The sequence below is a fragment of the Mustela putorius genome, unplaced genomic scaffold, assembly GCF_011764305.1.
Source record: "Mustela putorius furo isolate JIRA1106 unplaced genomic scaffold, ASM1176430v1.1 tig00003870_pilon_pilon_pilon, whole genome shotgun sequence".
Taxonomy (NCBI): Eukaryota; Metazoa; Chordata; class Mammalia; order Carnivora; family Mustelidae; genus Mustela; species Mustela putorius.
This window is the reverse complement of record NW_025422022.1, coordinates 3019372-3035134: the sequence shown is the minus strand read 5'-3', so window position 1 is coordinate 3035134 and position 15763 is coordinate 3019372. Positions and strand designations below refer to the sequence as shown.

General features: G+C 39.4%; 1 protein-coding gene across 11 annotated transcripts in view; it reads right to left on the bottom strand.

Annotated features, from left to right (window-relative positions):
- FARS2 (phenylalanyl-tRNA synthetase 2, mitochondrial) overlaps nt 1-15763 on the bottom strand; it is a 529842-nt gene that overhangs the window by 340811 nt on the left and 173268 nt on the right. For all 11 annotated transcript variants that reach the window (XM_045066960.1, XM_045066961.1, XM_013056788.2 and 8 more), the window contains one exon: nt 13407-13566. In XM_045066960.1, the coding sequence (XP_044922895.1) occupies nt 13407-13566 (160 nt within the window). The remainder of the gene's footprint in view (nt 1-13406; nt 13567-15763) is intronic.

Sequence of the window (15763 nt, the reverse complement as noted above, 5' to 3'; positions counted from 1 at the left end):
ATGGACAAGATTCCCAGGTTCCTGCTGAATTCCTCAACCTTGCTGTCTGGTTGTGTCTCCTGTCTCTCCCCCAACAAACAAGAAGAGTATCCTCTGGACTAAGTAACCACATGGCTCGAGGCAGCCATGTGGGAATATGAATGTTGACTCCATTCGCAAAGCCCACCCCCCAAGCAGCCTGAAGTCATTCACATCTTACAGCAAACTCCCCATACAGGGCCTCAGAAACCTGGCAACGCCAACAGTGACTCTTTAGCACACCATGATATCCTGTGTGTCCATAGAGCCACATACGCTTGAAGTCCAGGACTGCAGACTGCTAAGTGGAATAGAATCGGTCCCACTACACAGTTAATAGTAAACATTACCTTTTCCCTCTCGGAGAGAGAAAGAAGGCAATAAACTTCTCTGGTGTGGGACCTCCACAGCATACAGCAGAAGCTATCAGCACTATTTCAGCCACAATGACTCCCTCGGCTAAGCCATTCCCAAAGTAATAAGGAAAAAGAAAAACCCAGAATTTTCTATCACCAACAGTGAGAGTGTAACTGATCACACAGCTATTATCATCATTACAATCTTGCACTTGGTGGAAAGACCGGTGTGGTGAAATGTTGTTTCAGGCTCTTGCCCTGAACAAGGGACAGAGGCATTCTTTTGATTAGGGCTTAGATCTGAAAATGACATTATCATCTCTAGACTTCACAATGGGTTGAAAAATGGAGCACAGCACAATTTAATGACCCCTCCTTCCAAACATGGGCATGGAGTCAGACGCACAAGGATAAGTGACTGTTTTCTGGCTATGCAGGGAGCAGAGGGGCCAGCTTACAGCAATCTGGTTTAGGGTGAGCCAAAAAGCCACAGGCCCTTTGGTCCTCAACATTTCTCACCAACCATTCTCAAAGGATGGTACACAGACAAACCTTCTAGACAGAACGCTCACACTCTACCCTCCACAAATCTGATCAAAGAGACAAAGGTATGTGGGTCATAATGTATGGAAAGAGCGAGCCTCGGTCTAGGATTAAATCCCAGCTCCACCGTTTTAGCCAAGCAAGTTCCTTACCCTCACTGCCTCCATGCTGCTTAAAATAAGAATACTCACAGAATTTGGGTGACAATTCAGTAAGGAAAAGTACGTGAAAAACTAAACACCAAATGGGTGATTTTTAATTGAATGTCACTGAAAGTCAGGCAATAATTTAATAATCTTTCACCTTTATTTATAAAAATATGAAAAAAAATAAGCATTTCTACTGCATTCCTAAGGTAATCAGCATTTGCTGTTCATTTTCCTGTGATGCTGTGCTAAATCCTTTGTGTGTCATCTCTAATCCTTACACTGGTATAAGGCTGGCATGAACACTGCTCAGTAACTTCCACTATGCTCATTTCACAGAAGAAGGAATGGTGGTCCCAACAGCTTACGTATCAAGTTTACACAGTAAATGCCACGACCAGAATTCAAAACCAGGTGTCAGACAATAAAGCCCTATGCTGCCCTCCACCGCGGCACACAACGAAAACTACACTAACTTGGCTTTCCACACAAAGTGGCCCTCATAAGACCAAGATGACACCAGCAGACTCCTTGTTTTTCTAACACATTACAACAGGGATGATAAAAAGGAAAAAACCAAAAAGGAACAATCTTCATTCAAAGGTAAAAGAAACGCTTCCAGAGGCTAGAAGCAGAACAGAAATGCAAAACAATGAGAGGGGAGAAAGCACAGTGCTGCAGGGCTCAGGGTCAACACTCAGAAAAAGGAGCCAGGAGCCTGCCTTCAGAAGGATAACGTACTACTAGCTTGGGATCAGAGGGAAGCTAAAAGCTTAGAGTCAGGTGCTGGACTGGAATAAGTTCCATGCTCGTAAAACAAGAGCAACAAAAACTCACCAAATACAGCCTGGGGCAGGAAGTCTAAAGAGCTATAGGCTCAGAGATCCAAGCCATAGATGTTGGATCGGCCATCCCCTAAATCAGAGCTAGTTAGCACAACTGACAGATCTTTCTAAGTCCATTCTGGATTTCAGGCCTAGTGAGCTACATGGAAACCAACTGCAAAGACACGTAAGGGAGAAATAGCAAAGCAGGAGAGGACAAGAGGGAGGAAAACAGAGAAATGAAGAAAAACACAAAAATCCTCCACTATGAATAGGTACCTGCAAACCAAAATTCTAAAGTACATGAATAAATCTAATGCTAAAGCCAACCAACACAACCAACTATCAAACATGAATTCACTCCAGATGAGATTAATTTTCTAAAACAACCTGATATTTTAGGGGTGCCTGGGTGGCTCACTTGGTTGAGCATTTGACACTCAGTTTTGGCTCAAGCTTCATGATCTCAGGGTCCTGAGACTGAGCCCATGGAGGGCTCTGTGCTCAACAGGGAGTTTCCTTAGAATTTGCCCCTTCCCTCACCCTGAAATAAATAAATAAATCTTCAAAAAATTAAAAAAAAAAAAAAAAAGACAACCTGACATTTAAAATAAGTATGCTTCCAATATCATAAGAGATAAAACACAATTCACTGAGTTGTCCTAAAAAAAATCATAAGGCAATCTTTTCGTAAACCTGATCTAAAACATCAAAACTTTAAGATTTTAGCAATCTCCCTATCAAATTCTGCTTGGAGAAAGAAAACGTCAGCTGCCAGCTTCAAAGAATTCCTGTTAGAAACATTAAGCATCATCAAAAAAGAAGCCAAAAAAAGACTAAAAGAGTAAGTTATGAGAGGTATAAGAAAAATAAGAAAAGGTATATTTCTTTCTTTTCTTATTTTACGGTCTTCTACTTATGATTTTTCAACTTTACAATGGAGTGAAAGTGATATGCATTCAGTAGAACCTGTACTTCCAATTTTGAATTTTGATCTTTTCCCAGGCTCATGCACTGCAGCAAAATGCCGCTCCCAGTCAGCCATGAGATCGCAAGGATAAACTGATACACTTCCAACCATTCTATATGCATACAACCATTCTGTTTTTTCCTTTTCAGTGTGCAGCATTCAACAAATTACATGAGACACTCAAGAGTTTTTTTTTTTAATCAGTTAAGTTTTGCACTAGATGCTTTTGCCCAACTGTAAGTGTTCTGAGAACATTTACGGTAGGCTAGGCTAAGCTCTGGTGTTTGACAGGGTAGGTATATTAAATGCATATTCTATTTGGGATATTTTTACCTTACAATGGGTTTATCAGGACATAACCCCATAAGTCGAGGAAAATCTACATCTAAAAAAAGGAGTAGTCACAGTGTCAAATGAAAAAGAAAGACTTCCATGTCCAGACAACATGGAATAATGAACCAGTTTTAGCCTTCCATGTGAAAAACTAAAACAAAAAATGCCACACGAGACACTGGACATCAAGTAACCAAAGGAACTGATTCCTGGGAGGTGAGCCCTAACACTGCCCCAATAGAGAACACAGAAAACCCAGAACTTTTCCCAAGCTGAAGAGACAGAGCTAGGAGTGTGGACAAATCAGGGTTAACAAGGATTTGTAGGAGAGACTGAAGGAGAGAAGAGGACTATATAGACAGAGAACCATGAAGATCTACAAAAAGAAAATACCCCTTTAGGACTCAACCGAATACTGTCAGTGCTTGAACCTACCCAACGCCAGAGAACAAACAATACAAAAAGGTTAGAAGGAATAATTCTGGGAGCTCACAAGGACCAAGAATACTGCCAGTTCCTAAAGCCAAGCAGAAAACCTAATAATCAATGGTTTATCAGTTATAGTATTAAAACAGGTCTTACATTGGTTGTGGACTGAAACCCTACACTGTCCTGTCTAACAAAACTTAGCAAGAAGGGCCAAAGGATTAAGGTATGTCTAAGTAATCCCAGAACAAACCTCAGGAATATTATGAGGAATATAAAAATACTGATAGCATTACAAGGTAAAATTAATACTCCCTGGCATTCCACAAAACATTATCATGCAAAGAAGAACAAAACAATGTAGAGAAAAATAAATAACGATTCATAACAAATGACACAGACAACATAAGTACTAGAAAGAAAAAAGACACTGAAATATGTATCATAGCAGTATTCAGTATGTTCAAGAAGTTAAGAGAAAGATTGAAAATGTTTTGTAGAGACAAAAATGATATTAAAAAGACCCTAACTGAAACAACCAGAATGAATAAGAAAGGAACAATGGCTGGAATTAACAGCAGATTAAACACTGCAGAAAAAAATAATTGCTGAACTTGAAGACAGAGCAATGGAAACTATTCAAAAGGAAAAAAAGGAGAAAAAAGAATCAACACTGAAAGAACATATAATTAAGGAAACATGGTTCTAAGAGAAAATGAGCAGGAATCTAAGAATGAGACCAAGAGGCCAAATACGCATGAAGTTCACACCTAGTCACCTGATCATTCTTAGTGCAACAGACAAGCTTCTCCTCTAACAGGAAGGAAAGGTGAGATGGGAGTGCTCTGGCATCACTGAGAAAGAGACTGGTGGTGAGCAGACCAGGGAGAAGCAGAAAAAGTTGATCTGAGTATCAATTCAAGGTTAGGTCTTTATCAAGAAAGCAGAGAAAGTCAAAGGTGCAAAGGAATTAGAGCGGTTGATAACAGAGTTTAGATAACTAGACTGGTGTTGATTATCCATTTCTGACAGAGCTAGAGTTACAAGAGAGGCCACAGAAGAAGTTAAAGAAATGAAGCAAGAATTTGAACTTTCTATGAACCTAAAAGGTAGAGAAGGAACTTTCCCTCTCCCATAAATCTTAACGTTTTCCTGGTTGCCTGTATATCAACCACCTACAAGCAGAAACACTAAGTAACAGGTGCAGTTCCTGGCACGTTAGTCACCTTGATTATAGTATCCCCAAAATTTTAAGTACTTTTTTCACTGTACCTCAAGGTCCAATAATTTTATTTCATTTACATAAAACCCCAAGCAATTTCAACATTCTACTTGTCTAGAGTAGGGAACCTGTTCCCTAGCCCCTGTCCAATCAGAGAATTGTGGACTTTTCTAGGCTCCTTAAAAATATTCCAGCTCAATTCAATCATGGCTATCTCAAGCTTTCTCCCAATAGGTTTCCTTGTACCAATTTCTTTGGCCAGAAATGTCAACTATAAAATAAATTTTCTCCATTTACCAGACATATTAAAAAAAAAAAAAAAACTGTCTTAGGTCTCTTTCCACCGGATTCTAGGTGATGTCGTATTTCCTCTGAACACTCCTAGTGGATATGACACTAGTTACTCCATATCCCCATTTCATAGCTAGTGATTCCAAGACTCATAGAAGTTGACCATTTCAGCCAAAATTATTATAAGTGCAGCCTACTTGGAAAACATCCAAGCCCCAGTCAGCCAGGCAACTTAGGACTGGCCAAAGGCAAAAAGTGCCTTGCTACTTAACTTCCTAGGAGTACTCTGAGAAACACAACCCTTTCCATATCAGACACCAGACAGCCCAAACAAGCGGATTTAAAAATCATCAAAGTAACATGCTTAGGGCGCCTGGGTGGCTCAGTGGGTTAAGCCGCTGCCTTCGGCTCAGGTCATGATCTCAGGGTCCTGGGATCGAGTCCCGCATCGGGCTCTCTGCTCAGCGGAGAGCCTGCTTCCCTCTCTCTCTCTCTGCCTGCCTCTCCATCTACATGTGATTTCTCTCTGTCAAATAAATAAATAAAATCTTTAAAAAAAAAAAAAAAAAGTAACATGCTTAAATTTTTTAAAATTTGGGTGCCTGGGTGGCTCAGTCATTAAGCATCTGCCTTTGGATCAGGTCATGATCCCAGGTTCCTGGGATCGAGGCCCACATTGGGCTCCTTGCTCCGTGGGAAGCCTGCTTCTCCCTTTCCCACTACCCCTGCTTATGCTCCCTCCCTCTCTCTCTCTCTCTGACAAATAAATAAATAAATAAATAATCTTTAAAAAAATTTTTTTAATTTGATTCAGTTTTAGGAACAAAGTAGAATTAACAACTATAAACCCAATTGTTATTCTCAACTACTTTCACTTAATTTATATTAACAAGTATTGATAGATAGAAAAAAACACATGTGAAAAGATACGGAAGTCAAGGGACCTTTATTACCATTACCAACTGATTTACTCTTTTTTTTTTTGAAGATTTATTTATTTATTTGACAGAGAGAGATCACGAGTAGACAGAGAGGCAGGCAGAGAGAGAGAGAGAGACGCAGGCTCCCCGCCGAGCAGAGAGCCCGATGCGGGACTCGATCCCAGGACCCCGAGATCATGACCTGAGCCGAAGGCAGCGGCTCAACCCACTGAGCCACCCAAGCGCCCCAACAACTGATTTACTCTTGACCAGGACAACATTCACAATACAGAGCTCTAGAATATTTATGTTGGATGAGACCATATGTAGGCTGGGTTGATAAAAAGGTTATTTTGGAGATACCAACAACTACGGAGGAAGAAGGTGACAACAGTTTGGGGCAGAAGGAACAGTCAGTGAGCTGCAATCAGGCACAACAAAGCCTTAACCTCGTCACAGCTCTGGAACTTAGCCCATCAAAACTGCCCCACAGTGGGCTCGTGGCATTGTGGCCTAATATCATGGTGGCATGGTAGGGCGGTGGGTCAAATGCTGGCCCCTTCTATTTCTGCCACAACCAAACTTTAGATGTGGGCAGCCCTGGGAAAGCCATGCTCCTGAGCGAGGAGGGAATCCCCAGTTGAGGCAATTCCCAAGGGAACCGACCGACAGCTGGAAGCCGTCTGCACTCCCAACAGCCAGGTCCTTGGAGGGAATCCTGGGACATGCACCTCAAAAGCCATCACAGGTCTTTTTTTTTTTATTTGAAACAAAAGGTAGGAGACCTGCCCACGGCAACGTATCTAGTCAACAGTAGAGGATGACAGTCCGTTTCTCCATCAGACTAGCTCATCTAAACTGTGCTATGAGGCCAATGTCTTCTAAATGCTAAGTCCAGTGTTTAGCAAGACTGTGCCAAAGAAGGGCTGTAAATCCTGAAGGACAGAAAGTGAAACTAAAATGTTAGAAATCCTAAACCCCCACCTTAGTTGTTCTGAAAGAAACGATCTGCCAAATCGGATATAAAATATTGGGGAAACAATTTAGAAACGTTAAAAATGGCAGCGAATGCCAGAAGCATGAAAACAGTCTAAAGGGTTATTTTATTTCTGATTCTAAACTGGTAACCTCGCTCAGCCTTAGGATGCTGGCGCAATTGAAATGTGAGCAGAAAATAATAAACCTGCTTTGGAGAGGCAGGGGAAAAAAAAAAAAAAAACCCGAAACTAAAGCAGCTGTAATAACAACAAATTGCCACAAGGAAACAGTGTGTTCTGATTTTTAATTTTGCTTTTCAAGAACAAAGGAAGATGATACTAATAACAACAACATCAAAAAAGTGGAAAGCAGGCTTAGACCATAAAAACAAATATAAAATGAATCGCTGGATAATTGTGAGCCCTACTGAGGCAGTTACTGCTCATTGGCTAAGTAAAGAAAGACTGAATATGAAGTTTTAAATGATGTTTGGTATTTAAAATGTAATCCTGTATGATGCAGCAAAGAGGGCTTTCTACCCCAGCTAGCTATAGGAGTAGGAGTATGGAGAGTCACAAGAAAATGCCTAGGGAGACGCCCAGTTTTGCTTTGTTTGTTTGTTTTTGCTTTTGTCTTGAGATCACGGCTTTTTTAGACCTCACAGTCTCTGAAATATTACCGAAATGATAAACATTCAATCTTTTCAAAAGAGCTAACCTCTAACGTAGGCCCAGAAATCAGACCAATGGGGTGAAAACCGGCTTTAATACTTCCCGGCTGTGTGATCACAGCACTGCATTGTTCCGTGTGGAGGTTCCCTTGTTTAAAAAAAAAAAAAATGGAGATTATAATCACAAATGCAGGTCGAAACAAAACAATCTGTGTGCAGCCTTTGACACTGTTAAATGTCTAACCTCTAGCGCTGTCATTATAATAATTAAAGCTATTATTAATCTAAATGACACCCAGATTGTTTGTACCTGGACAGGTCTGCTCAGAAACTAGCACCCCCGCCCCCCCCAAAAAGAGTTAAACGATCCTCTGAAATGCCTGAAGTAGGAACATGGCACTTCTGTTCCGAGTGCAGAAGAAACAGCCAAGAGTCTTGCGGGAGTTGTTAAGATTCAGCGTGAACTGTAGGAGAGCACATGGCACCTGTTTCCTATGATTAACAGCCCCTTGCCCTGTAGTTCATAAGATGGACCTGGGTTTGACGCAGCTTCCCACCCTGCTTAGCATCCAACCTGAGAAACATCTTAGCAGATGGTCTATACATGTAAACACACCTGGGGACGGGCTCACATACCCCTCCTGGCGACAGCTCCCCTGGCAATACACACGGCAAAGATATGCCGGGGTTACGCAAGAAAGTGTCTTAAAGGATTTTCAGGGTATTTGGCTACCGTGTGAATGGGGTTAAAAATAATCTCATGGTTGGAGGGAAAGAAAATATAAAAGGCTTTTTATCACAGATAGACTTTAGTGCACTGAACAACATGTATTCTCCAAGCTAGTTGGTTTTTTACTTCAATGCCATTCCACAACTCTGCAACTCTGTCTCACAAACAAAAAGTGAATTCAAAGATTTATAAAAGAGCGACTCTGATCTGTAATGAAATCTGAAGCCTAAAAGTCTAAGCTAATAGCATTTTTAAAATAAAGCAAATGTTTGAAATAGAGAAGCTGCAACTTCACGGCTCCTTCAAAAGTTAAGATTCTCAACAAGAGCATGCCCATTATGTAAGTTAGGCACCACAGTCAGAGAAATCATATGCTGCAGAAATGTTTTTTTATAAGGAAAACCGCTCGCTACCTGGAAACCTTCACCTCAAGGCATGATTTTGAATGCTATTCAAATACAAATATTAAAAATAATCACATAAAGGAAATTCAGAACCAGATTCAGCAAAATAATCCTCAAGGCCCCTGGGAAGATTTTATAATCTATACAAGGTCTAGAACATTGTTTTCTTTTTAAAATATTTGCTGGTGCTCAGAGGGCACAGGAAGGTGACCAGCGACACCCATTTGGCTTCTGTGCCAGCCTGGTGGGGAGCCATGTCTCATATCCTTAGACAAAATAAAGACAAATCAACCATAACTATTGTTCCTTGTATTATATTTATTCAGAAGCTCTCTGTTTTTATGGCCATGTCCTCATTTGTCTTCCCTTCTTTTTTTCATATTTATTTGTTTATTTACATTTTTTCCTTACGAAGCACCTTTCACATATGTTATCTCATTTTATTCTCATGGGAAACAAGTATTATTACCTTGGCTTTTAAAAGTTCAAAGAAAACTGAGGCTTAAAGCACTAATTGACCTGTTAAAGATTCCAAAGTAGAGAAAAGAGAACTTTAATTTTTCTGATTGGACACCACCCTCTCTCAGTGGACATGAGTTTTTTTTCTGTTGACCATTTCCTTCCTTTTTCTTCTGTTCTTTATTCCTTAATGCTGTACTGCTGTGTGCTTATTCTCAACGAATAGTGTCAGCTGACATCCTCCATCCCGGGGCACGTGCCAAATCTCAGAGGAGGTGCCTCGCCTCTGAGCTCTCTAACACTTCATGTTTCCCTGTCTCTCACAGGGATTCAAGATTCACGGCTCCTTGAAAACAAGAGATTATGTCTCATGTATTCAATATTGTGATGACCGCAATGTGCCAGAAATACGACAGTGCTTCCTGCTCTGAAAACTAAAAACCCACCCCCAAAGAGAGTTTAGATGAGCACACAGAAGAGGCAGCTCCTCTAGGACTCAGCATGAGCACCAGGAAATGTTCCTGGTTGGTGGACATCAGAGTTGACACTAGAGGATAAATAAGAATTACTCAGTTGGGGCAAAAAATAATAAAGAATTATCCAGTTGAAGGGTAAAGGGCCTGGGAGAACTAAACCAGGTGACAGGAGAAGAAAAGAATAAAAAATAACCGTGTAGGAGAAACACAAATACTAAGCATTTAAGGAAGGAGGCTCCCTGCCTGTTCAGAACCACTCACTTACCTAACGAGGCAGCAGTTTCTAAACCTCACCAATTGCAAATCATCTGATGATAGAAATGTGTTGCAAAGGAGCGCCTGGGTGGCTCAGTCGTTAAGCGTCTGCCTTTGGCTTGGGTCATGATCTCAGGGTCCTGGGATTGAGTCCCACACTGGGCTCCTTGTTCTACGGGGAGCCTGTTTCTCACTCTCCCACTCCCCTAGCTTGTGTTCCCTCTCTCGCTGTGTCAAATAAATAAACAAAATCTTAAAAAAAAAAAAGAAAGAAAGAAATATGTTGCGAGGCATAAATGGAGAGGGCTCTAAAGACAATTCTTTCCATGGTTTGACAATGGGAAAATTCACATGGTCCTGAATCTCTTTATAAAGCTACTGGAGAAGGAACACTATCTCTCCATCCACTATTGCCATCCCTTCCACCCTAACCTGCCTTGAAAATGGCCTGATCAACACATGAATCTCCCTGCTTGCCAGTGTTAAATGATAATAGTACTGCTGGAAATCTCACAGATCCTTTCTTATATCATGAAGGTAAAGAAAAGCTGGCTGTAATAGGATTTTCCTACCAGCAATCTCTATCTGAAACCTGTTTTACTATTATAATACATCATTTCAATACAAAATATTTCATACCAAGAGACAAAAATAGAAAATAGCAAACATCCATGCACCCACCATTCAGTTTTATGAAACCATAACACTTTGTCATATTTAACTTCATTTCTTTTTAATTTTCATAAAACAATAGGAACACACTGGGAAGCCTGATTTGCACCTCCTCCCTAATAACATTTTCTTCCCCCTGGAAAATGACACTAGCAGGAAGTTGATATGCTCCTTTTAAAAATATAGGAATATAAAGAATATATAGGATTATTTAGTGGTTTCTTAAATATTATATTAGCAATGCATTAATACAGCAGTTGAGATGCTCTAATAAGCCTTGCTAAAACAAGGCAGAGGCTTAATGAACTAGAACAAGAACCTTTGTAAATACAGTTTGAATTCACACATAAGTAGGAAATCTTGAGTTACAAAAAAATAGACATAAATAAAGAGTAGTAGATGAGCTCCAGCTGAGGGAATGATAACTGCGAGGCCTACATAAGGCCAACACTATGTATTTTATCCTATTTTTCTGTATCTTTGTCAACACTTATAAATGTTAGGTATATAAGTTTTTGCATATGAAATATGATAATTGATAACTCATGGTGGTTTTCATTTTCTTTTCCCTTGTTACTAATAAGGGTGAACATTTTTTCTTATGTTCATTAGTCATTCTAGCTACACCATTTGTCATCTTCACCAAATGTTCATCCATTTCTCTCTTAGGTTGATTTTCACTTGTTTATTTGGAGGTGTTCTTTATATATGCTGAATGCTTCTTTGACATACCACTATACTCCTAGAATGTCTAAAATTAAAATGATTGACCACGGGTCCTGGGTGACTCTCATTTATGTGTCTAACTCTTGATTTTGGCTCAGGTCATGAACTCAGAGTCATGAGATCAAGCCCTGCCTCAGGCTCCACACTGGGCATGGAGCCTGCTTAAGATTCTCTCTCCCTCTTCCTCTGCCCCTCCTCTCCTCTCTCTCTCTCAAAAACTAAATAAATAAAAATAAAATAAAATGATTGAACTTAACAAGTGTTGAAGATGTAGAGCAACTTCAATTTCCATACACTATTGGAAGGAATATAAAATGGTACAACCGCATCAGAAAATAGTTAAGTGGTTTCTTAGAAAGTTAAAATACAACTACCATATGGTGTAGCCATTCCACTCCTCGGTATTCACCAAAGAAAAATAAAAGCATGTGTCCTTACAAGGATTTGTGCATGAATGTGCATAGCTTTACTTATAATAGCAAAATGCTAGAAATGATCCATATGTCTACCAATGAGTAGATGAATAAACAAACATGAATGGGTAGATGAATAAACAAACTAAGGAATGGAATACCACTGAGCAATAAAAAGAAACTACCTACTGATACATACTACAACATGGATGGATCTTAAAATAATTATAGTAAGTGAAACAAGCCAAGCCCCTCCCCCCAAAATAGGGTACATATCATAGGATTCCATTTATGAAAATCTAGAAGGTGTGAACTAATCAACAGTGACAGAAAGTAGATCACTGATGGCCTGGGATAAAGAGATGTAAAGAAGAACAGGAAGGAGAGTTCACCAAGGAACAGGAGGAAAATACTGTGGGTATTAGACCTGGTCATTATCTTAATTCTGCTGGTCGTTTCACAGGTGCATAGATATGTCAAAACTCATAAAAGTGTGTACATGTGTTCAGTTTACTGCATGTCAACTTAGCAGCTTGTACATTTTAAATATGTATAGCTTATTTTGTATCAATTATAACTCAGTAAAGCTGTTCCTTTAAAAACTTCCTAAGAATAAAAAGAGACTAAAAGAGAATCCTAACCATGCTAGGCTTCTATCTTCTAAACATTTTTTAAAATACAGGTCATGACTGGGGATGCCAGGATGGTTCAGTCGGTTAAGCGTCTGCCTTTAGAACAGATCATGATCCCAGGGTTCAGGGATCAAGCCTGACATTGGGCTCCCTGCCCAGCGGAGAGACTGCTTCTCCCTCTCCCTCTGCCTGCCACCTCCCCTGATTGTGTTCTCTCTCTCTCTCTCTCTCTCGCTATCTCTCTCTTTGTCAAATAAATAAATCAAATCTTCAAAAAAATAAAATAAGTTAAAAAATAAAATACAGGTCATGATTAAAAAAAAAAAAAAATCCCCTAGCTTTCTCTTTACATCTTTCTAAAAATAAGCAAAGCACTGTCTCAAATAAATTAGAAATAGTGAAGGGGGTGGGAGGCATTACAGGCAAAAAAAAAATCATCCTGGAGATATAAGAAAGAGTAAATGACTAAAGTGAGAATCCAGGTCTTAAAAAGATTGTTCTTCCTCCAGGAAATTCTCTGTTAATTCATTTGCTATTGATAGCAGTAATCAGTATGCCAACATGCAAAAGTTTCCACTGGGCCAACTCACATGGGTGAGAATCTTGCCCTATCCATTCAAGTCTGACCTAATGATAACATAGTAATAAAATAATACTAATCAGCCTGTAGACTTTCTCCCCACTGATCTTAATCCATTATCATTCTTATCAAAGGTTGTAATCATTTTTCTTTCTCAAGCTAATTCCATTTTCATGTCCTCCTGCTCCTCAAGTGAAATGAACCAGTAAATCTGTAAGTTCTACCTCACGGAGGACCAAAACCACTAAGTCACAATGTGGCCCAAAAAAATCTAGGCACACCTAGCCTTAATGATTTCAGAAAGATGCTATTTGTTAAATATTTAAGCCCCCAAAGAAAGGCAAAGGCATTTGAGTACCTACCGTCTCCAAAAATATGTGATACAAGCCTAGTAAGTGTTTGCTTAAGGTCAAACTCGACGAGTTTCATGGCTTCCATGGTGTGTGTCTCTTGTTTACAGGCAGAGCGAGAACTCTGTTCAAAGAGCTGTAGGCTTTCTCCATCCTTTATGCTAGCAAATAACTGTAAAACAAGAGGAATAATATGCATAAATAAAAATAGTATCCTGGCCAGCCTACATGAAAAAACATGGTATGGGAATAAATTCCATTAAGACTTCTAGTCAATGAATATACTGAAAATCATATTCATTTAGTCTGTACTAGCACTGTGCTACATGTTATGGAGAATCCTTAGAGAATTAAAAGACACCATTCTGATCTTTTCTCATCTCTTTTTACTTTGGCTTAACTTACAGGCACTTCCTCAAAAGAGATATTAGCCTCAATGCTAGTGCAAATACCAGTGAATCAGGCTTTCAGACTCTAAAATTATATTCCTGACCATCCTACAGAGTCCTTATAGTGTGACCTGAGATACATAAGAAGGTATAATAAGAATTATATTCTGTAAAGTCCATGAAGGCAGGAAGCACTCTAGACTTTGCTTAACCTTGTTATTTCCAAAGCCCAGGACAGGACCCAAGACAGATTTTTGCCATTTACTATCTGGATGAACACAGACCAAGTGTTATGTTAGGTAAGTTTCCGTAACAATTTATAAAATAGAAATACTAATACTAAATTAAGAGACATGTGATAATTAAATATGAAAGCATAGCACATTGCATTAAATAAATTTTTATTATCACCACAATCATCATTATTAATCCCATCTGATATTAGTCATAAGCTATTTACCACTAAAAGTGTCCCCATCTTTTTTTTTTAAGATTTTATTTATTTATTTAACAGAGAGAGATCACAGTAGACAGAGAGGCAGGCAGAGAGAGAGAGAAAGGGAAGCAGGGAGCCCGATGCGGGACTCGATCCCAGGACCCTGAGGTCATGACCTGAGCCGAAGGCAGCGGCTTAACCCACTGAGCCACCCATGTGCCCCAAGTGTCCCCATCTTTAACAACAAAGTAGATCTTCACCTGCTAGGAGAGGACTCAAGATGGAGAACGGAGCCAATGAATCTATCATTCTTTCCACCAAACATCCCATGAAATAATTTTTTTAATGTTTTAATAAAAAAAAATTAGTCAATGGCTGTTTCTAGTAATATTGGGCTAAATAATTAGTACAAAACGACCTCATAAATCTACTAAAATATACAAAAATTTTTAAAAGCATAGAAGTAACACAATAGAGAGGAATTACTTAAAAGTATACAACCATGCACAAAACCAGAAAAAAAAAAAAAAAAAGCCCAGCATAAGCCAGAGAGAAACACTGCGAATATTTACATATCCAATATATCAACTGAAAAGCTGAACACTGGTTGTGACAGTTTACCATGGCAAGTGAGGCTCAAGTGAAAGTCCACAGTGTCTGACCAAATAGGGTTATCAAATAAACATCCCCATCTCTAAAGGACTTAACCCATGATAAGGATGAATATAATATTCTTGTCCAGACTTACAGTTAGGGGTCACATTACCTGGGCAAGAGAGAGAATCTTAGACTGTGAAAATGGACTAAGGCAATCACAAACTGGTAGTTCCTCTAAGTGCCCAGCAAAATCAAACCAAAATCTTCTCAGAAAAAGATTCTACCATCCTAGAACTCAAATTAGCCCAATGAAGACTGAAGACAATGCAGCTGCCAAAGTCTATGCCTTTCAACACCTATTCTAAAAGTAACTAAGAACAAAAAGAGCAAATGAAATTATTAAATACCATGCCCTCATCATGGCACAGACAATGCCCATATTTTAAAATGACTGCACATAAAAAACAAGGAAGGAAGGAGGGGAGGGAGGGAGGAAGTGAGTGAATCAGACAAGCTAAATAAATCCCAGAGAAAAGGAACTATTATATTCCCATCCCACTTTTTACCTCTGAGGTAAGCCAGGGCAAGCTAAGAAAAATTGAAGGAAAGAGAGGAAAAGGGGAACTAGTTAAGTATTAAAGTTGATCTAAAATCACCACCAGAAAGAGTAAGTGACCGTAAGTGTGAAAATCCTACAAGTATTCTAGGAGATGTGACTAGGGACCACAAGGCAGGACTGCGTGACAAATTAAAAGTGACAGACAGTCTTCAAAAGGCATCCTTACAACGGAAGAGAAAAAGATGAAAATAATGAAACACATGTCTTGGCAACTGGGTGGGGCAGAGTAAAAATCCTCTACAAACTTAGAGGATTTTAAAAAAATCATCCCTTTCCCACCTCACCAAAAACATCCCCCAAAAAACAAAAAATTCCACTGAAGACTCTG